Source organism: Ranitomeya imitator, chromosome 7 (genome assembly GCF_032444005.1).
Source record: "Ranitomeya imitator isolate aRanImi1 chromosome 7, aRanImi1.pri, whole genome shotgun sequence".
In the NCBI taxonomy this organism is placed as follows: domain Eukaryota; kingdom Metazoa; phylum Chordata; class Amphibia; order Anura; family Dendrobatidae; genus Ranitomeya; species Ranitomeya imitator.
Genome location: NC_091288.1, coordinates 72150320 through 72174335, shown reverse-complemented (window position 1 = coordinate 72174335; position 24016 = coordinate 72150320). Strand labels below are relative to the sequence as shown.

Genomic DNA, 24016 nt, shown 5'->3' with positions numbered 1-24016 from the left:
GAACCGTAGATGATTTGCTGTTGTTTTGTACTTTTGTTCAGTTCATTTGTATACATATTTGAGTTTTTATACTTTTGCATGCAGATTTTCTTTTTTGTTTTGTTTTCTGTTTGCTTTTTCTTTTCCTTCAATGCTTCATCTCCCTCCCCCTCCTGCAGCGAACCTAATGTTCTTGACGACTCCCATGGGCGTGATGGCGAGATCAGCCTGTCTAGGTATGAATGCTATCTGTCTGTCATTGTGATGTAGGAAGTAGAGAGAGGATGGAGGCCAGCTTTTAAAGCCAGAAGCCATCCCCTCCCTCTCGGTCTGTTTCTCCATTATTCTCTCCATGCCCCATTCTGGCTGGTTATGAAAGGTGCAGATCTATCTGTTGCTATAAATGTAAGCCCTCAATACTTGTAGGTGTTCATTGAGTAATCAGTGCCTGTCTGAGGAGGTTTATTTTCAGATCCTTTTTCTTGGTGTAGCATTCTGCTTCTGGCAGAGAAGACTGCTTTGGTTTATGTTGCTGTTCAAGAAGCAATATAAGATTCTACAGAACTTTAACAGTTATTTATTGGTGATAGATAACTGTGGATAATGGATTCTGTATTTATTACATTATTGTGTCACATAAAAGTCAGTTTTAAGCACAGCTTTATGGGTGACAAGAAATCTCATAACTGAAGCCCTAGTCCAATATCCCAAAAAACAAATATCAATTGGATTTCCAGTACTTTTATACTGCTGACCTTTTCTTAGAATGGGTCATCAATATAAGATCGGTATATATCCAAAATCCATCACCCCAACCAGTCAACTGTTATCACTACCGGTTGTGTTCGGATGTAAACGGAGCAGATCATCTCAGGTCCGTCACACTGTTTAATGGCTACTGCCAGGTACTGTAGATCAGATCCTATTTTTTCATGGTAGCAGATTTTACATCATACAGTATCGAACATCATTCACAGGACCCAAGGAAAAAAAATGAATACCAAGTAGTATAGACACAGTGGGAAAGTGTATTTTATTTATATGTATTTGTATTTTTTTATTTTACTCACTTAAATAGCGCCATTCATCATGCCACAGCACTTTACAGACATCTTCATCAATGTCCCCATTTAGAGTGTGGGAGGAAACGGGCATACCTGCGGGAAACTCGAACCCTAGGACCATTTGGACCCATGAATATAAATCAAATATTTTTTGACAAGGATGTATGGTCTTCAACTCTTCTGTATGGGAGTCTATCTGAGGACCATGCCCGCTTGGCTAATAATACTGTATTTACATACAGTGAAGAGGGAGTCCTATCTCAGGAATGAAGAGGCGCAGCAATAAAAAAAATAGCAAATTCAGAAGAACAGTCTTTACACCAGATAAAAAATACATATTTATGGCAAATGACAGGTCCTCTTGGACAAATGTTAGATTTGAAAAGCTATTACAAACAAATTATATCAGACTAATAGGCTATCTGCTGTCTTTGTCAAAAATAAGTATTAGGCCGGCTGCAGACGAGTGTAAGAAAAATCGTCTGAGTTTCAGTCAGAAAACTAGGGCAGTTTTCAATTAATTTTCATCTGTGTGCCATCGGTGGGTCCATTTTTTAAGTTTGTGTGATGTCTGTGTGACATCTACACTAAAAAATGTATAAGATCAAATACAGATGATTACTCTTGAACTTGACGTGGAAATAGAAAGCACAGAGAAACCTGCACATTTCACAATTGTGAGCCAGTACAGTGTGTATACAGTGTGTGTGTGTAGAAGTGTTTTATCTCTCACCTGTTCCTTACCAGGGGTCAATGAATATAGGCTAGAGACATCTCCTGAAGGTGGTTTCACACACAGCATTTCAGCCAAAACATCACAGTTTCTGTGGCAATTTTTAGGTAGAATGTAAAGGAAGAACTTGTACCTTCCCTTCGCTCTTGATCCACTTCTGGCTTTGGCTAAGAAAAAAAGTGCAACAAAAACTGTAAAAGCATTTTACTTAGAAAAAAAAGTGTGATTCCAATCTAAAACAGAGTTAACAGTGACTTTTGAAAGAAAAACATATTTCGAAAGCTAACATCTTCATATAAATAGTAAAAAAAAAAAAAAGCTTGAAAAATGTCTCAGTCAAGGATATTGAAATATTTTAAAATCTATGCATTCTGGACATTTGTGTGCAAAATGGTTAAATTTTAGGTAATTCCAGTTCAGTGAATGATGATTTTCAAAATTTCAGTTATTAATTCCCCCTGAAGCAAAGGAGAAGCTGAGAGAGATTGTGGTAGTAAAATGGTTAGTGGTCATTGTCTATAGCTCTATTAAGTTTATTAGAATATAGTCTGTATCTCATTGTCATTTCTTCATTGTCAGTGTTACTAATGTGTAATTCCTCTGTTTAGTGACTTAGAAGACAGATTCAGAGCTCCTCAGTGTAAATACTGTATAAGATGAGGGTTTAACCAGTTCCATGTAAAAAAAGAAGTTATAAGGGTAACCTGTAATACCTGTGGTTGTAGAAAAGAAGCTAGATAGGCACAGAGCTGACGGGAAGTGACCACCCAAGCTCAAACAATATGAACCGATAGTGTCCTCTATATTGACTTGCACAGTTCCTCCATGGGGCAACATATTGTCTTCCGGATCCAGTCGGGTATAATACCTTCATAATATGGCACGCACTGTGCGCATGATGTACAGTAAGTACTTTAAGGCACCACTCCAGCATTTTTTTATTGCAGAGCTGGAGTGGTGCTTCCAATATAAGGTCCCTGCACCTAGTCTGATACTTACCAGCCGCTGTCTTCTCCTATCACAGTCGCTCCCATCAGTCTCAGGCAGATTGCTGAATATGGCGGTCACAACTAATTTCATGTCTAGGAGATCCTCCTTCTGGCTCTCGTACACTTGAATTGAGAGAGTGAGAGTTTATGACTGTTACTTCTCTGAAGCTGTGGTCACAAGATTGCGCCGCGGGACTGGAGTGGCTTCACTAAAAGGTAAGTATAAGACAGAGGGCAGGGACCCGAGATTAGTAGCAGCACTCGAAACAAAATGCCGGAGTGGTGCTTTACAGCATGTCACCAGGTCAAAAGTGGTCTGTTTCTGCTCTTATTGTATTTCTGCTACTCCTCTCAGTATTCCTTTCTTTCTCTTTTTTAATTCTGCCATACAGTTCCCGAGAAACGGGCCATTTTTAGTTAGTGGAAATTTTTATGGTCTTTACCAAGGGGCATGGCTCACGGGATTCTCTGAGGGGTGAAATTAGACCGCTCTACAAAATTACCCTGTGAGACACACCACCTTAATTAAGACCACTAAAAATTTGCACCAAATAAAAAGGCCCATATTTCCGGCACTATATGGTGGATTTAAAAAAACAAACAAAAAAAAAACGGTATTCTCAAGAGAATAAAATGTGAGCCAAAACCTGCCACTTGCAACCTGATGACAGGGACTCGTTAAAAGGGACTCTCTCTGCACAATATGACTTCTCAAACTAAGTCCCTTCGCTGGGGAATACACCCTCCCACCTGCTTGTTTTCCTTCAATCTACATCCCCCCTCTTGTTTGATTCATTGAGCTAGAGAAGGGTGAGATAGATGGAAACCAAGCAGATGGGAAGGTGTACATAAATGATTGGCCCCGCCGTGAAGCACCGAGCGGCGGGACTTAGTTTGAAGAGTCATCCTGTGCTGACAGTCACTATAAACCTCTTGAACACTGCACCCAGAAGAGTATGAAGTGCTCCATAAGTAGTAGTGCTATTTGTGTGGCATCATGTTCACTCCTAACAGCAATGAAGAATACCTCCATAACACTTCTGTGCACAAGCAACGGTACAATGTGGGCATCTGCATGTACTCAGGAGTTACGTGATGCCAAAAACAGGAGTATTTAGTGATACTACTGAACCAACGTAATATGGCCCCAGGTGCAAAAATAACACATGCTGGTTATGCCTACAATAACCAGCCAGAGCTCCACTTTAATTTACTAAAATGCTTTTAAACATGAAAGCCAGGCTTTCATTACAATGGACAGTACATTTAGACAACTTTGATACATGAAGTATCTGACATGATTTGATTAATCGATAGATTTTATCACTATTTTCTTCTGATGTGACCATATCATAAGAGCAGCCATTAACAGCTAGTGCACCAATACAAAGTGATACCAACTATGCTGTCATTGAATTGTTGCAGGCGGTGTTATCATGGGCAATTGTATATTCTGTTGTTCCAATATTTTCTCTTCTTATCTTTATCAAAACTAAAATAACCAACATCTACTATTTCTAGAAGCTAACATCAATTTCTACACCATTATTGCATAGATGATGTAGGGAAAGCTTTTCTTAGCTCCTGAGCCTCATCAAATAATAATAATAATAATAATAATTTTTATTTATATAGCGCCAACATATTCCGCAGCGCTTTACAACTTAAGAAATAATACGAAGCTAAAGTTAGTGATCACTGTGATATCTCTGCCTTCAATTATTATTACATTTTATATAAATATTCTTGTTAGGGTATGTTAGTATTATCACAATTAATACTGTATTTGAGTAACTATATATATACTGATCATAAGGAAATCTGTCACCAGGTTTATGCTGCCTGGCTCACTCATAAAATAAAGTCAGAGACACAAGTTCTATCCATGGGTCACTTTTTCTACACAGCTTTTCAAAAAAAAAAATCACTATTAGTTGAAGCATAAGTCACCCTATTCATGAGCAGCAGCATAGCCCCATCCTCCCTCTATGAATCCCATAGAGAATGAATGAAGCTGAGGTTGGATATGCACACTGGCACTCCATTAAGGTAGCAAAAAAGACCCATTCTGCTCATCAGAAGGAGTCTCCAAAAATGCCTCTGTTCCCGTTCATCAATAAAGTCTTCCCTCCCCCATTAGTTACTCACTCTCAAAAACGCCTCAAATCTGTCTATAGATCTGTCTTCAAAATCCACCTCCTGCCTATAGAAGTTTATAAAAATGGACAAGAAGCTTCTAGTGAATAGAGTCTGCAGATGAGAAAACTGCTAAATAATGTTGGATACACGTCATGTAATGGCCAAAAATTGTGGTTTTCCTCATGAACAGATGACCGCTATTTTGCAGATTTGAAAGACAGTATCATGACCTAACTTTTTTACATATTTTCGTCTGATTTTTGATAGCCAAATTTACACATTTTCTAATTTGAATCATATTATTGGTTCCAACCTGAGACAAATTTGTCTTATGGTATATTTATACAGTTCAGTCAAATACTTTTCTTAACCCATTGCTTGCCAAATTAGCAATTTTCATTTTCATTTTTTTAAAAAAAAATGACATTTTTAATGATTTTTGGGTCCTAAAGAATCAGAAACATAATTTGTCAAATTTTTACAAGTACGGATTTTTCAGAAAAGGGCGTCCCAATATTCAATTAAAAATGACAATGACATGATTTCCTGTTTTGAAAACATTCATTTTACAAACACAACACAAATAAATTGGACCTAATTATAAAAATTATAAAATCTTAGTTGCTAGAAGCAAAAGATTAGGCGTCCCAAAAAAAGACATTGGTAGATAAAGGGTTAATACAATCTTGCAAATTTAAGGAAGAACTCAGTCCGATGTTGACTTCATATGCATTATTGACCAGTTGTGCTGAACTCGGCTGGACCTCCCGTCAGGTCCAAAAGCAAAGTAGAGATTCAGGGAAGCTGAGGCACCAAAACAGAAAATTCTTGGTATGTATTCCATATCAATTAAAAAACAAAAGTATGAATTCTTCTATGGGCTTGATAAATACCAATTATAGCCGAAATGTTGCCTGCCTTGTCTTGCTGCTTCTGTTTTGTAATTGATATCACATAAAGAACAAGTTTTTACCAAGAATATCCTCTTTTGCTGCCTCGACTTTCCCGGAGCTTAAGAAAGAAAACATAATTTGACCACTTTTACTTTTCAATTCATAGAGCTCAAGCATGAAAATGTATACTATGCAGCTAACTAATTTTCATAATTAATCAATGGTATACACTTGGATATGTCAGGGCTATATGTTCAATGTATATACCGTAGTTGCATAGTTTCCTGGCATTTACATGAAACATGCTTGGTAAAATGGTGTAAACAGAGCAAATGAAGATAGAACTGTAGATATGATACAAGTGGTATTCAACAAGTTCATTTTTTACATCCCTAATATTGTTGGTTAAAATATCCTTTGGCTTGCTCCTAAAACATTCTGGGCAGAAGTGATAGTGTAACCATCCATTTAGGAATCTGTGGTCGCAGAAATCAGACCTCAGATCTATTAAATGTGTCATCAATGTAATTTGTGGGAAAACTTTTTGCATAGATATGAGGACCATGGTGTGAACAGACTGTAGCTAGATTAAATTAACTACAAGGGGCGTTCATTAAAGATTCCCCTGACCCATTTCCTGTGGACTGAGAGCAATGAAACTTGGCACAGTTATTAATCCTTCTCCACATAGGTGCCACCTAGGGAAACACACTTCTCCCATGTCTTTAAGCAGCTGAAATAAATAGAAGTGGGTCCGGGGAAATCTTTAATGAACGCCCCTCATAGATACAATTAAATATCAAACCGAATATTAATTTGAGTAACATTTGGAAATTAATTGTAACACAGTTATCCGTATATCCATTGGGTCCTGGAGAAACCCACCTTTTTCTATCTGCTAAACTAAACTCCAAAAAATGAGTACAGTACTCAGAGCATATGCGAAAACTGAAGACCAAAGTAGAATCATCTCTTCAGTTGGTTTGTTTCTTCTATTGTGAAATCCCTAATGTTTTTCCCGTATAACAGTTATACAGCACATTATATATACAAATCATTAAGATGTGAAAATTAGCAATTGTCGTTCAGGATATAGGTTATCATTCAGCTTTTACAATCTTCAAAATTTTAGGAAACATTTACAAATCTTTGAAGCTACTGTATTTGAACATTGTCCCAAAAAAATTTTATGAGATAAATATATACAGATATAAATATATATCTCATAAATATATATGATATAAATATATAGATATATATATAGATATATATCTATATATATAGATATAAACATATATATACCCACCGTATTTTTCGCTTTAGAAGATGCTCCGGATTTTAAGATGGACCCCAAATTTGGAGGAGAAAAATAGAATTTTTTTTTTTTAATAAAATGGAGGTGCTTCATATAATCCATGCATCTTATTGCTTACCGGGGGTGGTGGCTGCGGTGAAGCGGGGACCCAGGGTCGCTGCCGGAGGAGGCAGGAGTGGGCTGATGCTACAGGCTAGGATGAAGTGGGGTCCGGCAGTGCTGCTGGTGTCTGGCTCTGCTGCCCGCTGCTCTGTGGGTGTCTCCGGTGTCCGGTGGCGCTGCGAAGTTGTCCAGCGGTCTTGCGTCGGGTGCCCAGTGCTGCTGCCCAGTGCTCTGGCGGTATCTCCGGTGCTACGGCAGTCTCCGATGTTGCCAGGGCTCTGCTGACATTTTATGAAAGGCCAGAGTCCCAGCAGTCCCATGATTTCCTGGGCGGTGGACTCCGGGAAAATGGCCGCTGGGGAGCAGCACATGCGCAGATGGAGATCTCGGCACCAAGATCTTGGCAGATGAGATATTAGCGCTAAAATCTCATCTCCTGAGATCTCGGTGCCGAGATTTCCATCTGTGCATGCTCTGCTCCCCCGGTGGCTATTTTCCCGGAGTCCACCGCACAGGAAATCTTGGGACTGCCGGGGTGGGCCCTGGCAGCACCGGAGACCGCCGCAACCGCATCGGGCAGCTCCGGCCGTACACCCGCAGCACTGGAGAAACCAGCAGAGCATCGGGCAGCAGCGCCGGACACCAGCAGTAGCACCGCCGGACACCCCTGCAGTGCCGCCAGGCACCGAAAACACCCGCAGAGCGCTGGCTAGCAGCGCAGGACACCCGCAACAACGCCAGACACCCCTTCATCCCAGCTTGCGGCCTGCAGCAATGGTATCGGTAAGGTACATTCGCATTATAAGACGCACTCCCATATTCCCTCCAAATTTGGGGGAGGAAATGCGTCTTATAATCCAAAAAATACGGTGTGTGTATAGATAGATAGATAAGAGGAAGGAAATTAGAGCAGCACAAAGAAAGAGTCTGGGTGCAGAGCCCCCCAGGCAAATACTAAACCTCAAGAGAAAGGTTCCTGTTGGTACCGAAACGTTGCCTTCTGGGCTGATTAAATAGCTCCTTTTCACTATAAATGGTGTGCTGCCTCCAATTTTTCTGGATTTTTAGATAGATAGATAGATAGATAGATAGATAGATAGATAGATAGATAGATAGATAGATAGATATGTATATAGATATGCAGATCTGTGGACCAATAGCAATCTGAATATAGATTTTAGCCATTAGACAAATTTACAATTTGTTCCCATCAGTAAATTTATGCTGTTTGTGTCGATCTAAGGAAGAAACACTGGACCAGATACTAGAGCAGAATTTACCATCCTTGCGTTAGATTATGGAAGAACCGCAGGGTTTTAATAGCATGTATCAAGATAATGTTTGATTTTAACATACCATATCCTGCCTTTATTGAAATCTGTGCCCAAAGCGATACCCATATAAACATGGTTTGACAATTTTTGTGTGTAGCAACTCATGGGGCCTGCACAGAGCCCTGACCTCAACCCCATCAAATATCATTGGCATGAAATTGTGACATCAATTGCCATCTAGACATTCTCTTCCAAAAGTTGGCCAAATGTTCTTTTGGCCAAGTGGGCATAAATTCACACACAAAAAATACTTAAAACCATGTAGAAATCTTGCCCAGAATAGTGGACTTTATTCTGACTACAAAAATTGTTTGGGGGTATATCAAGAAATTGCTTGAAGAATAAACTGTCTTTCTTGGCCGTAGAAAACAATCACAGCGCAAGTTTAGTTTCTTACTGTGTTCTCGGAAAGTGAAAACTGTGATTGATTGCTCCAGGCGGCTAAGACAGTTTTCATAACTATCCCCCATTGTTCATTAATACCACCACTAACTCATGTTGACATTGAGACAAGAGAAATGTTATTGACAAAGCCATTTAATTAGACTTCTGTTGTGGGCGTTAATACAGATGAATTAATGTCTGGCCTCCTTATCTCATAGTTGTGAGTGATCAGTGAATTAGTTGGTGGTCATATACGATAGATGAATGTTAGCAGAATTAGCCTTCCATCTAATCTGTATGGCAGTGTTCTGACACTGTGCTGATGGCCGATATTGGGAAAATCAAGGATGAGACATATTTGATTTCAAAATGCCCTATCCTTGTGCTGTAAAGGATAGAAGCCACTATCAAAGATGTCTGCCATTAGCTTATAGAACGCATATATGCTCAGCTCAGGGTCAAGAGGAATAGTTGGCTGAATGAGTGTTCAGTCAAGCAACTATATAAAGCATCATTGCATAACCTACAAACAAACTTGGGGCCACATGTGGCCCTCAATCACTACTTCGTAGCCCTGAAACTATTTGATTCAAAAAAGTAGGCAGCACTCCATATCATCTGAAAAACTGTGCAGGATTTATTAAACCCACATGTCTGGGCAACGTTTCGGCTCCAAATGAGCCTTTCTCAAGCCTTGAGAAAGGCTCATTTGGAGCCGAAACGTTGCCCAGACATGTGGGTTTAATAAATCCTGCACAGTTTTTCAGATGATATGGAGTGCTGCCTACTTTTTTGAATCTTGTGTACTTCAGACAATCCATGGACAGGTTGCCTGGGGGCCTTGCACCTGAAAATAAGTAAAAGAATTTTGTGCTGTTCCTATTTTTTATTAATACCTGAAACTATTTGGTCACAGACATGCTGGACATTGGTTTCTGCTCATATGTATTTTCCATGTTAGCATGAAGAGGAGGGGGAAATAACACCAAAATGGATGGGTAAGTATTAATAGTCACTGTGTGGCCATCTTTGAGGATCCTATATTATAGCACGAGGACAGAGTTCTTACCTATATGTAGCACAGAAAGGAGTAGACTTCTTAAAAGGAATTGAGTTGCGTCACTCACTAAATGAAGGTCTTTTCTTTGATGCACAAGAATAGGACTTCAAATAAAAGAAGATTTGTTCACCATTTGGCAAGTGCCGCAATCAGTATAATATGTAATTTCTTAGGCTGACGTATTGTTGTTGAGCACCACCAAAGATTTTTAGTTGACCATTACATACTAAGCTAGTGGATGAGCAGTGCTGACATAGGTCACTTATGGATTGGGCAGAAAGGAGTAGACGAAGTGAAGAAGTAGTCATGCATGAGTGATCCACTATTCACTGTAGTGTATGGGAGATGGGAAGCACTTGGCAGTTTCGGCATGTCCAGAAATTACAATGGAGAGAATTAAATGCATCCATAGTCTCTGCTTTTCTGGATTGCAAACAGGGTAGAAGGCCAGCCGTATCTTTAGGTTTTCCTCATGTTACAGAAAATGCGTTTTCCTGATAATATGAAAAAAAAAAATCATGTTTACCAACCAACTTTGATGGTCTGATGGTGACGTAAATTGGTCTTACCGTACTTGCAGTAGAAGTATCAGTAGTCGATAGCTCTTTGGATATCTTATTCAACTAATATGCTAATAGTACATAACTTTTACTACTCACTCAATCCCAAACCTTTTTGTCTTTGTTGTGGACATCCACCATACTTCCTTCTCATGTGTGTGCATTCCATATGTTAATACTGTTAACACTCAACAGGGTAGCCAGTGTGCAGAGTGAGCCTGGTCATCAGAACCTTCTCATTCAACCACCATTGGGAAGGAAGAGAGGTCTGAGGCAGGTAAGTGCTAAAGAGGATGAAGTCATCCATGAAGTGATAACTGGATGGTCTTCATTTCAATGGTGGAGTACTTGGAGCGATGTGTTATTGCTGTACAAAAGTGCTACTAAAATGTCCAGTCTGATTTTCTCCTTTAAGTTCTGTGTTCTCGCATCGATCATTTCTTATCTGTCCAGATGTATTTCATGATCGCCTGACATTTCATCTGCTTACCTCTATTATTTGTTCTATCAGTAGTTTTATTTTGTAAAGTAAATCTCCTTATACATATAATTTATTCTAGTGCGTAATGTCAAATACTATACTTTTGGCTCTTGTTCCTATAGCTTCAGTGCTATATAGCAACCTAAATGCTGCGCTTTTTCTGTGCTTATGCTATATACATACTGCATGTGCTATGCTAATTGATGGGCATTTATAAAAGGCAACATATAGGAAATAGATGGTTCTGCCATTATCAGATGCCTACTATTGTGCAGCATGTAAGACAATATCTAATCCCAAAGGCAGCATCACCTATTTTCTTGCAGAAGTTTTTATGTCTAATTTTTTATATATAGTAAAATAAAGGTTATTTTTGTAATATAACTTGTGACCATAAGTTGCAACCGTAGTGTGTTGGATACTAGAAATAATTATAATTTGGCACTTGGTTCTAAAAAGTGCATAGAAATATACAGTTGGGCTAACAACATAATAAGAGTATGACTATTACACTGACGGTCTTTAATGTCATTGTCTATGTTGTGATAGTAACACATTGACCATCATTATCCCCATAACTTTCAGCAGACCTTTCCCATGAATGGGACACTATGATGTACCTTGATGTGACCCCATTTTTGCATAACAATCAACTTTTAGATTCAGAATGAACAATGTGGTGACTCCAGTCATTACATGAGTGAAGAAGTACAAAAAGTCCAAGCAAATACCTTCTATTACTTATGCATAATGTTGTAATAATAAATATAAATTACATGTACATGGCCTTGTTTTTTCCCGGTATCTTACTTGAGTATAAGATCCAGGGGAATGAAGATAACATGTGGTTGGACAGCACAGGGCACTTATGCTTGCGCAACATTTTCATCTCCTAACCCGACCTGTAAGTGTGAAGTTATCTTTGGGGCTTTGTTGTATGGGACTAATAGTGAATCTTAATTTATATCATTTTAATTATCTCCTACATGATTGCACAGGATTAGTTTTGGGTTAGTGATCCTGGCAATCATCAGAAAGAAAGAGGATTTGATCTCTCCTTCATAGCTCTCACTAGCTTAACACCACAGTATTTTGTGGAGTTTCCACTAATAGTAGAGTGAACCCATGGCCCAACTATCATTGTAGAGAGATCTGCCCTTACACAGGACAACATAGTCTCAGATATCACTCCAGTGGGTGCTGAGCTGCAGTGGCTAAGGACAGCTACTACACAGTGTACAGAGATCTGCTGTTCCAGCTCTTAAAGGGACACTGTCACCTGAATTTGGAGGGAACAATCTTCAGCCATGGAGGCGGTGTTTTTGGGGTTTTGATTCACCCTTTCCTTACCTGCTGGCTGCATGCTGGCTGCAATATTGGATTGAAGTTCATTCTCTGTCCTCCATAGTACACGCCTGCGCAAGGCAATCTTGCCTTGTGCAGGCGTGTACAATGGAGGACAGAGAATGAACTTCAATCCAATATTGCAGCCAGCATGCAGCCAGCGGGTAAGGAAAGGGTGAACCAAAAACCCAAAAAACCCGCCTCCATGGCTGAAGATTGTTCCCTCCAAATTCAGGTGACAGTGTCCCTTTAAGGTACCGTCACACTCAGCGACTCTGCAGCGATATAGACAACGAGCCGATCGCTGCAGCGTCGCTGTTTCGGTCGCTGTAGAGACGTCAAACACAGCAACACCAGAACGATGCAGGAGCGATCCAGTGACGTAACGGCGACTCACTTATCATTCACGCTCCATGTAAAAACGTTGCTGGCATCGTTGCTTTTGCTGACAAACACGACGATACACGCCGACCTGACAACCAAATAAAGTTCTGGACTTCTAGCTCCAACCAGCGATGTCACAGCAGGATCCAGATCGCTGCTGCGTGTCAAACACAACGAGATCGATATCCAGGACGCTGCAACGTCACGGATCGTTGTCGTTCTCGTTGTAAAGTTGCTGAGTGTGAAGGTACCTGAACACCGGCCGCCACAAGAGAGATGCAAACAGCTGATTGTGTGTGAGCCGGGTGTTATACCCCACAATCTGGTATTGAAGACCTATCCAATGAACAGGTTATCAATATTTGAATCCTGGAAAGCCCCTTTATTAAATATAGAAATCACTGGCTAGAAGATGACTGATAGAATTGGGCAAGACTTAAAGGGATTATCCTGGAAAAATACCAGTTATCTCCATTTGTTGACATTCAAACTCCTCCAAAATGGGGACTTTTGAAAGATTCTGTGAATCCCTGAAGTAGAACCGCTTGCTTTCATACATTCATCACCTATCCTAAAGGTTTTGTTAGATAACCCATATAAGCGTCACTGATTTTCCTCAGTTATCTTTTTGCCAGTGCTTGCTCTGTTTATTTAAGGGGTTTTCCAAGACTTAGATAGTGATGGCCTGTTCATAGGATAATTAATAAATATCAGAATGTGGGGTTCTGACACCTCCACCAATCAGCTAATTGCATCTTCTATGGTGGCCAGACGTACATGGTATACAGAGCTGGAACAGCACAGTTCTGCACACTGTGCACTGACTGTCTTTGGGTGCTACAGTGTAGAATTGGAACTGAGCTGCTCTATCCTTAAGGTACCTTCACACTAAGCGAGGTCGCTAGCGAGATTGCTGCTGAGTCACAAGTTTTGTGACGCAACAGCGACCTCAGTAGCAATCTCGCTATGTTTGACACGTAGCAGCGACCAGGCCCCTGCTGTGAGATCGCTGGTCGTGTCGGAATGGCCTGGACCTTTTTTTGATCGTTGAGGTCCCGCTGGGTAGCACACATCGCTGTGTTTGACACCTTACCAACGACCTCGTTGACGACTCAGACACCGACACATAGGCGTGCATTTGCGTTGCCTTTTCCGCACCCCTCCGCTCCGATTGGTGGTCGCTACTGCGTTCTGATTGGCGGTCATGCCTTCAACAGAAGGCGACATAGTAGCGCTTCCATCCTAGGTGTCAGAAGAACCGTTGAAGAATAGATAAATCGAAGAGGAGTCGCAGGCCGGAGAACTCTACAACGATCTGCAAACCACCACGCGGTCAGGAACAAAGGACGGAAGGGCTATTGTGTCGCCTCATAAGGCAAGGCCGCCACCAATCAGAACGCAGTAGCGACCACCAATCGGAACTGAATGGGCGCGGAAAAGGCAACGCAAATGCACGCCTGTGTGACTACAACGTCACACAGGACGTCCCTCATCGAGGTCTGAATCGTCATAATAGCAGCCATGTGACAGGGTCACAACGACCAACGACATCGTTGTACAGGTCGCCGCATCGCTGCTGCGTCGTTGGGAAGATCTCACTGTTTGACATCTCACCAGCGACCACATAGCAACGCAGCAACGATCCCTGACAGGTCGTATCGTTGTCGGGATCGCTTTAGCGTCGCTAAATGTGACGGTGCCTTTAGGATAGGTTATCAATATGGAAAGTCCTAGAGAGCCCTTTCAACCATTTTCCTGGCCATTCTATGTTTATCTTCCCATTGGGTCCTCTCCCTTGCTGTGTTGGCTTTTCTGCCTACATTGGCAATAATTTGTAAGAATCCCTTAAACCACTGATGAGCTTGAATGAGAGCACTGGAATAGTGTCAGGAGGGAGTTGTTAGATTGAATTTGGTAGTCCAGAACATATAATGTACGATTAATAATTTGCTGTCTAATTCTCTTAAGTTGTGATTACTAATGTCAGTGCTACATCCCATATAATAGTAGAAACGTGTTCTAAAGATATCTTCACATTTACACAGTACAAACAGTATATGAAATGATTATTTGTATCATTCACATGCAAAAAGATTGATTTGTTTGAACCAAACTGCACAGAACATGAGTTATATGGGTACTCTGGTAAAATGGTGTTACCACTACTTCCTTGTCTTCTTATTGTGAAATATCACCTTATAATAATTTGATTTGAAGTTTATAAATGTGCTACTTTTATGATACTGTAGAGTGAGCCGTGATAGATATCCAACCAGACTTCTCAGCCTCTGCAATCTTCATTTGACTGATGTGAATGATACAGATTAACATTTCATGCAGTTTTGCTTCTCTTGGTAACCCTTCTCTGCATGTTTTACCTTCTAACCTTGCAATTTTACAATTCTAGTTAATTCTCCTGTATAAATGTATTATAATTCTGTTGTACTAACTTAGCATCATGATTTTATTTTACAGCTTTATTTTGTATATACTTTTTCAAAATGAATCCAAAAATCAATTTGGCATTGGATCTTACTTTTGCTATCCTAATAGTTCCTCCAAAATGTGAAAATATAACATGCATGTCCCCCCATCTTAGATCAAAAATTTGAAAGAGATGACTGCATCAATTTTTTATACAGACTGAGCCATTATGTGTAATGCTATGTTACATGCATAATATCAACTTTTGGAGAGAAAAAAAAGTTTTAAGAGTCGTACAGTGCACCAATTTTGGTGCAATCTAAGGTTATATATAGACAAAAGTATTGGTATACACCTCTTAATCATTGAATTCAGGTGTTTGTGGAATATTGAGAAGGGAAGAAATTTCACAAACAACTATGAGTGGTAGTATACAAAACTAGAAGTGTTTAGGGACCACAGCAACTCAGCCATGAAGTGAAGACCACATAAAGTTGCAGAGTAGGATCACCGCTGAAGAGCATAATGCATAAGAGTTGGCAATGCTCATCTGACTCAATAACTGCAAAGTCTAAATCTCTTCTGGCATTAATATTCACACAAAAACTGTGTTCCAAGAACATCATGGCATAGGTTTATGTCAAGTGTCGGATGAAGTGGTGCAAAGCAGCTACCACTGGAGTCTGGACTAGTGAAAACAAGTTCTGTGGAGTGACAAATATGTTTTCTCTAGCTGGCAATCTAATGAATGAGTCTAGGTGTGGGGAAAGCTAGAATGTTGCCTGTTGGTTGCATGTGCCAATTCTCATCAAAATCAGTGTCTGACATCACAAATGCTCTTCTGCCGGAATGGGCAAAAATCCCTCCAGACACACATCAAAATCTTGTAGAAATTTTTCCCAGAAGAGTGGAAGCTGTTTTAGCTGCAAAGAATGGACCAACTTGTACCAACAATGTCCACTACTTGGTCAACTCCTTCTTAAATGCCGTAGTCCCCTGAATAAAATAAAAATAAAACTTATACTCACCTCCTCTACTGACACTGTTCCAGCAATGAAATATGAGGAGAACATGAGTCAAAATGTATCTCAAAATATAAATCTTTTATTAAAGGTAGGCATTTACCACATAGACTAAATACAAATATATATAACTAGATGGTGGCCCGATTCTAACGCATCAGGTATTCTAGAATATGCATGTCCACGTAGTATATTGCCCAGCCACGTAGTATATTGCCCAGCGACGTGGTATATTGCCCAGCCACATAGTATATTGCCCAGTTACATAGTATATTGGCCATTTACATAGTATACGAGCCCAGCAACATAGTATACAGCACAGAGCCATGTAGTATATTGCAGAGCGAGGTAGTATATTGCCCAGCCACGTAGTATACAGCACAGAGCCACGTAGTATATTGCACAGCGAGGTAGTATATTGTCCAGCCACATAGTATATTGCCCAGCCACGTAGTATATTGTCCAGCCATGTAGTATATTACACAGCGACGTAGTATATTGCCCAGCCTTGTAGTATACAGCACAGAGGCACGTAGTATATTACCAAGGCAAGTATGTCACAGGTTTAAAAAATAAAAATAAACATACTCACCTAACGATCCGAGGGCCCCTTGTAGTTGAACATACTCACCATTCTTGTCGCTGCTCCTCAGCGTCCCGTCTCTCCGCTTCCTGGGATCCAACGGCGCTGTACAGATGGGCGCGCGGCTGCCGCCATCTTGCGTTCCCCGGATGCTTTGCGAAATTACCCACATGACTTAGCGGTCTCGCGAGACCGCTAGGTCTTCTGGGTAATTTCGCAAAGCATCGCTGGGAAAGGAAGATGGCGGCAGGCGTGAGAGGCTCAGCGGGCAACGGAGGGTGAGTAAAGCAGGTTTTTTGTTTTTTTACTATTTTTACCATTACTTTTTTTTACTATTGATGCCGCATAGGCAGCATCAATAGTAAAAGGTTGGGGACACACAGGGTTAATAGCGGCAGTAACGGAATGCGTTACCCATGCCGCGGTCCGTTACCGCCGGCATTAACCCTGTGTTACCGGTGACCGGAGGGGAGTATGGAGCGGGCGCCGGGGACACTGACTGTGGGGAACGGAGCGCCGGGGACACTGACTGCGGGGAGCGGAGCGCCGGGGACACTGACTGCGGGAAGCGGAGCAGCCATTTTCTTCCGGACTGTACCCGTCGCTGATTGGTCGTGGCTGTTTTGCGGCGACCAATCAGCGACTTGGATTTCCATGATAGACAGAGGCCACGACCAATGAATATCCGTGACAGAAGGACAGACAGACAGACGAAAGTACCCCTTAGACAATTATGTATATAGATTGAATGTAATAAGATAGTGTGATCCCAAAAGAAAGTAACAGTCACAGGGTAGAACAGAAAGACATATTATGCTAAAAAATTACATATACATGTGGAAAACAATGCATGCAAAGAATGCTATATACATACACAAATACATATTCTAGAATACCCGATGCGTTAGAATTTGGCCACCATCTAGTGTAACATAAACAGGTGGAACAGTTAATCACTTGTTAGTGCCAAGATTAATCAGTTCCACCTGTAATCGCCACCATGTCTAGTGCCAACATGCATTGCTAAAACCATTACAATGTATCAAGCATGAATAGCATAAAGTATGCATACATAAATCAAGGGTTAATTACCAATGCTATGTCTCCTCTTGTCCACGAAGTGACCGCAATCCCAACGCGCGTTTCGTGAGTATAGACACTCGCTTCCTCAAGGGGACGTTCCCGCAGTGTTGATACAAGGTCTTTCAGCACTCGCGTGACGTTATGTCATGTGAATGTTTCAGCCAATCAGTGGTCGTTAATGGGCTGCATCGCTCACACTTCCCTTGGACAAAAATCGGGGAGGGGCGTGAGGGCTGCAGCCCATTACTGGACACTGATTGTAATGTCACATGAGCTATGCAGTCACTATCATGCAAATGACGCAGAAGACCTGATGCTGGTCAAGGAAGTACCATAACTATAATGTGTTTAATATTTTAGTCAGGGGACTTCACCTTTTAAGAAAGGGTTGTTGAAGTAGTGTCAACCCCTTTAATTCCTATTGATTTAAATGGAATTTCATAAGTCGGTCTGTAATATGATGTAGGTGTCCTAATACTTTTGTCGTATATTATATATATATATATATATATATATATATATATATATATATATATATATATATATATAGTACAGACCAAAAGTTTGGACACACCTTCTCATTTAAAGATTTTTCTGTATTTTCATGACTATGAAAATTGTAAATTCACACTGAAGGCATCAAAACTATGAATTAACGCATGTGGAATTATATACTTAGCAAAAAAGTGTGAAACAACTGAAAATATATCTTAGATTCTAGGTTCTTCAAAGTAGCCACCTTTTGCTTTGATGACTGCTTTGCATACTATTATAGTTCCTTGGATATTTGATGTTTTTTTGACAAGTTGAATAATAATTCCCCCCATAATTGGCCTAATGTTATTGCTAACCTTGATACATTTAATGGTTCCCGTATCCAGTCACATTCATTTATGACTTATGTACTGGAAAGATAATAAATGCCAGATATGTTTCATCCTTCAGTGCATACACTGTGAATGGAGCAGCAGTAATATTACGACTGAAACAAAGTCCATCTCCAATCTAGGAAAAAACACAGATATGCAAGGAACTTCTGATTATCGACAAGGTTCTCTGAACCACCTGTGCCCAATGGCACTTACGAACTTGAATCTTCCTGAGTGTTAATATCTCCCCTGTATTATGGTGTAACAGGGGGCTTTCTCTCCTTCTCACCTGGTTCAGCTACGAAGGCCTTTACTTTCACGCCAGAAAACTCAAACTGAACCAAGGAGTCGGCATGGGGCTAGACTGTCAACAACTCGAAGAAGTATCCAGCCTCGGGCCAAGCAAATACGTGAGGAAGATCAGAAAGCAGGTAACAATGAGTTTTTATGTATTGTGACCAAACGGGGGGCAAGTTTTCTCATAGAATTGCCATCATCTGGGTTAAATGAATGGCACAGGAAGAACTTTCACTCAGACACAGTTGATTTGGTTTAAAACTGACCTCAACCGGCTTCATTATCTTCACACACAACGAAACAGTCTATCAACAAAATCAATTCCTTTGTGTTGTTAAACAATTGGCGAACAATAAATATTTACCAATCGGCGGTAGTTTAAAAGCTTGTTAATATAGGTAGACCGCTCTTCATAGACACACTGAGTGATATGTGCTCGAAGGCTGCCATTGTTCTTAGCAGCACGAATCCTGTTTACACAGAATGACGCACAGTCGAGAACAATGATTTTTGTGCCCCACAAAAAAAAAAATTTACCTGAAGGATGAGAGTTTTGCTCACAACGGGTGATCGGCATGCTGTTTAGACTGCAGAATTATCTTTAACGCTCATTCACGATGAACTTGCATTGTAAATGGATCTTAACTTTCCAAGCTCTGAATCTATTGCCCAGCACCTCAGAAAGACAATAGTCCATAATATCCTTCAAGGTGATGATTATATCTCTCCTAGGCCTTGCTGCAGCCTTCTTCAGATTAGTAGACATGATGCGAGTATATCTGACCTTTTTATATGAGCCTCCTTAGCTGACTCCTCATGAGTTTGAATAGGCAGCTCAAGACACGGGCTGATTGGATGGATGGGCGATGTGAAAGTCTTTTCTTGACTCCAATTGCTGCCAAATAAATCACAATTCATCATATTTATCACATAAAATACCACTTGTGTGGTTGCCCTGCTACAGTATTCAAGTTCTGTTTGTGTTTCTTTATAATAAAGAAATTGTTCTCTTAGCTGTTGAAGAGGTCGATACATTTGAAAACAGCTTATACGTATTACAGCTTATAAAATATTACTCAGAAAGTATAATTTTTGGATTCCCAGTAGTTATACTAACGGAGAGGGTAAAGATTTTCCTATACTCTGCATCTGCTCAGACCAGTTGTGGGCTGAGACAGTTGTAGCCTTAGAGTGGCCTTACCCCCTGGGATTTAAAGGTTATGGGCCCTAGAAAATTGCAATTTACATTAGTACCTGTACTTAGCGATTATGTGATGTAAAATGATGGATAACACAGGCATTTCTCTACAGACCAGATCAATCAGATTCATGATTTGCTTTTTTCTTTCGATGCATTTGTTTCCACCATTTCACATTACATAGAGCTATTGACTTTAATACAGGCTGGTTTGTATAAAAAGGCGTATGCACGAACCCCATAGAAACTCCATAAATATAGCTAAATGTGCTCAGCTCTATCACTAAAGACAATAAACGCATCTTCACAGTGGAATAGTCAATCTAGAAACTGACAAATACTGGAATATCATACAGTATATCTTTACTCTATATGAGGTGTTCTATTCATAAATACATTATAGGGGCAAGGCTAGTGTCTTCTCCTGACTTCTGCCCAATGTTGAGTGCCCTCTTAGACAGATTCACTGTGGACTGTGGATGTGCATACAGGACTGGGAAAAGGCATTTTAGTGCACGAGACAGATAAAACAGATTAACAACACCCCTGGAAATAAAATAATTTCAAAATTATAGTGTTTGGATCATCGGAAAATAAGGGTTGAATACACTACTGGTGGTTTTTGCAACTGGTTTAATGGGCAAAACTCTAAGTCAAGTATCTAGTGTTCAGTGGATTGCTTACCTCCTCAGGCTCTAGCACAACCTCGTGCCCCAACAACTGGTCTATATCTAGGCCGGCAGGTTCTGATTGTGCAGTTATTGTGTTATATGTCAGTTTTAAGGCGTTACATCAGGTTCCAAGATTCCAAGAGCGGGTGTGGTAAGTATTGCCCAAAATGTCTATAACATATGGCAATTATTCAAATAGGCCATGGCCCAAAATATTGCTAACCTACTAGTTATATTCATAAGTAGTGCATAAAAGGGCGAATTAAGGGTAGCCAGGGCACCGGTTTAGGGTGTATGGGTCCTACAGCACCCAGTGTATCATTTGGCATGTCATATGTTTTTGATAGGTCATGTGACTGGTCACATGATGAACACACAGGTTCTCTCGTGCACATCTGCAGATGTAAGGAAACAGCCAAGTTTTGTCCCTCACATACAGCACTAAATATAACAATAGAGGTTACTATGTAATAAGGGATAACGCTATACAGAACAAGAGGGGATGCTATGGAATAAGGGACAGCACAATACATAACAAGAGAAGACTCCTTATATTAAGGAACAGAGCCATACATAATAAACGAGAGTATTGCTCCCAACATCTCTCTCAAGTAACGCTGCATTTACACTGATTATAATCATTGAACAAGCATTCTTAAGATATAAACTTTCAGTGTGAACAGTCTGCTGATCACCTGATGAATGAGTAAAACGCTCATTCATAGGGTGAAATGATTTTTTGTGCAACACAAAAGATCATCGTTCTCTGTAAACAAGACTCACATTGTCGAGAACAATGGCAGCCTATGTGCAATGAACAATCTATTACCGATCGCTCAGTGCGCACCATTTACTGCAGTCTACACGTGTCAACAGGCTATTAAATGGCTGCTGATCGCTAATGGTTTAACGTTCAATGGTCATTTAGTGCCGCTTGTCATCCGTGTAAAAAGACCATCGTACAGTGCAGGTATAGAATAATTTGCATCCAGTAACTTATGTCTCATCTGATTACAGCCATCTTCTTTGTTTCTTGTCAAACCTTCCTTGTCGATGTCCTAAAGTTGTAACGTTGTCACTGTAGAGTTTGCCGCACTGAACACCGTGCCCCTGAAAATAAAAAGTCACATATATATATATACATATATATATTCATTCACACATTTGTTTCCTGAAAAATAAATCCCCCACACTATGCTGCTGAATATAGATATGAAGCAACCATTAACATTTAATTAGCCATTGTGCAACCCACCATTCCAAGTATAAATTAATGAGACAGTACTGTTTCCCCTGTTAACTATAGTTAGCCACTTTGTACCCCACCCAATACAAATATAAAGTATTTAGCCCCTGTACTCTTTCCCCAAATTCATTACCAGTCACTTTCCTGTGTCGTCAACCCAACTATGCTCCCGACACTCACGCAATTCATTATAATTACATGTCCTCCCAAATTCATTATAATGACGCATCCTCCCCCAATTTATTATAATTACACATTCTCCCCCCAATTTATTATAATAACATATTCACCCCCCAATTTATTATAATTACATGTCCTCCTCCCAATCTAGTCTATATATATAATTGTCTAAGGGTTTTTCCGTCTGTCTGTCCTGGAAATCCCGTATCTCTGATTGGTCGAGGCCGCCAGGCGACGATGATGTCATAAAGGTTGCCTCGACCAATCAGCGACGGGCACAGTCTGCCGCGAATTCGCCTCGACCAATCAGCGACGGGCACAGTATCGACGTAGATGTCATAATGGTTGCCATGGCGACGATGATGTCATAAAGGTTGCCTCGACCAATCAGCGACGGGCACAGTCTGCCGCGAATTCGCCTCGACCAATCAGCGACGGGCACAGTATCGACGTAGATGTCATAATGGTTGCCATGGCGACGATGATGTGATAAAGGTTGCCTCAACCAATCAGCGACAGGCACAGTCTGCCGCGAATTCTGGAATCATCATTGTCCATATACTACGGGGACATGCATATTCTAGAATACCTGATGCATTAGAATCGGGCCACAGTCTAGTTCTTTATAATTACATACATCCCAATTCATTATGCATTGTCCTGTTTCCCTCCCCCAATTCATTATAATTAATGATGAGCGAGCGTGCTCGGATAAGGTGTTACAAGCATGCTCGTGTGTTATATAGAGTATCTTCGGCGTGCTCATATATTATGTGCGAGTCGCCATGGCTGCATGTCTGTTCGACATCTGCAACACATGCAGGGATTGCCTGCATGCCGTAGATACTCTATTAACACAAGCATGCTCGAATAATACCTTATCCGAGCAAGATCACTCATCACTAATTATAATGTAATGTCCTCTATTCTCACTCCCCACCCCCAATTCATTATAATGTAAGGTTCTTTCTGCCACCCACCACCACCAATTCACTCACTTTAAAGAAAAAAAAGAATAACTTACTGTGGCCAATACTTACAAGCTAAACGATGTAACTGGCGCAATGACGTCATTATGCCAACTGAGTCATAGAGAAGGCAATAGGCAGGAAGCCAAGAATGGCTATACTCCATCTTTCTAGTGCCAGAAGTAGAGCAACAGGAACGCTCCTTGCCAGCAATATGTGCTGTCGATAGTGGCGCAAAAAATATTATGATTGGGGCAATTTGGCCATAAAGCCCCCAGAGCCTTAAGCCCTGGGTGGTAGCCCAGAGGGTCCTCATTAAAATCTGCCCGAGTGCATGCATACTTTTCATCACATAAGTTAATAGACCTCATAATAAATATAGAGTATCCATAGGCATCAATGCAAAATAGAGACCAGTAATACAGTCCCCATAATGAATATATACGGCAGATCAGGTCCCAGAATATTAACCACTGAGTATGAAAAATAACTACTGTTTCTAGAGCACTTGTGAGGATGGCCAGTGAGATGTCAGCTAATGGTTGGTGAGACACTACAGTTTTCACAGACATGATCCTATGCTGCCCTTTCCTTTATATGGGTGGTGAGGCCCAGACATTATTTTTGCTTATCAGGTGAGGATTGAGCCTTTTCTTGGATGGCCTGATGGTGCTTAAGTAGAAAAGTTTGATAATTGCTGGTCTAGACCATAAC

The 24016-nt window shown here is 40.5% G+C and overlaps 1 protein-coding gene across 28 annotated transcripts in view; it reads left to right on the top strand.

Annotated features, from left to right (window-relative positions):
* UNC80 (unc-80 homolog, NALCN channel complex subunit) overlaps positions 1 to 24016 on the top strand; it is a 256402-nt gene that overhangs the window by 213015 nt on the left and 19371 nt on the right. For 17 of the 28 annotated variants that reach the window (XM_069733446.1, XM_069733439.1, XM_069733450.1 and 14 more), the window contains 3 exons: positions 159 to 215; positions 10748 to 10829; positions 19011 to 19173. In XM_069733446.1, the coding sequence (XP_069589547.1) occupies positions 159 to 215; positions 10748 to 10829; positions 19011 to 19173 (302 nt within the window). The remainder of the gene's footprint in view (positions 1 to 158; positions 216 to 10747; positions 10830 to 19010; positions 19174 to 24016) is intronic. The other 11 variants (XM_069733440.1, XM_069733464.1, XM_069733462.1 and 8 more) reach the window with 5 other exon arrangements.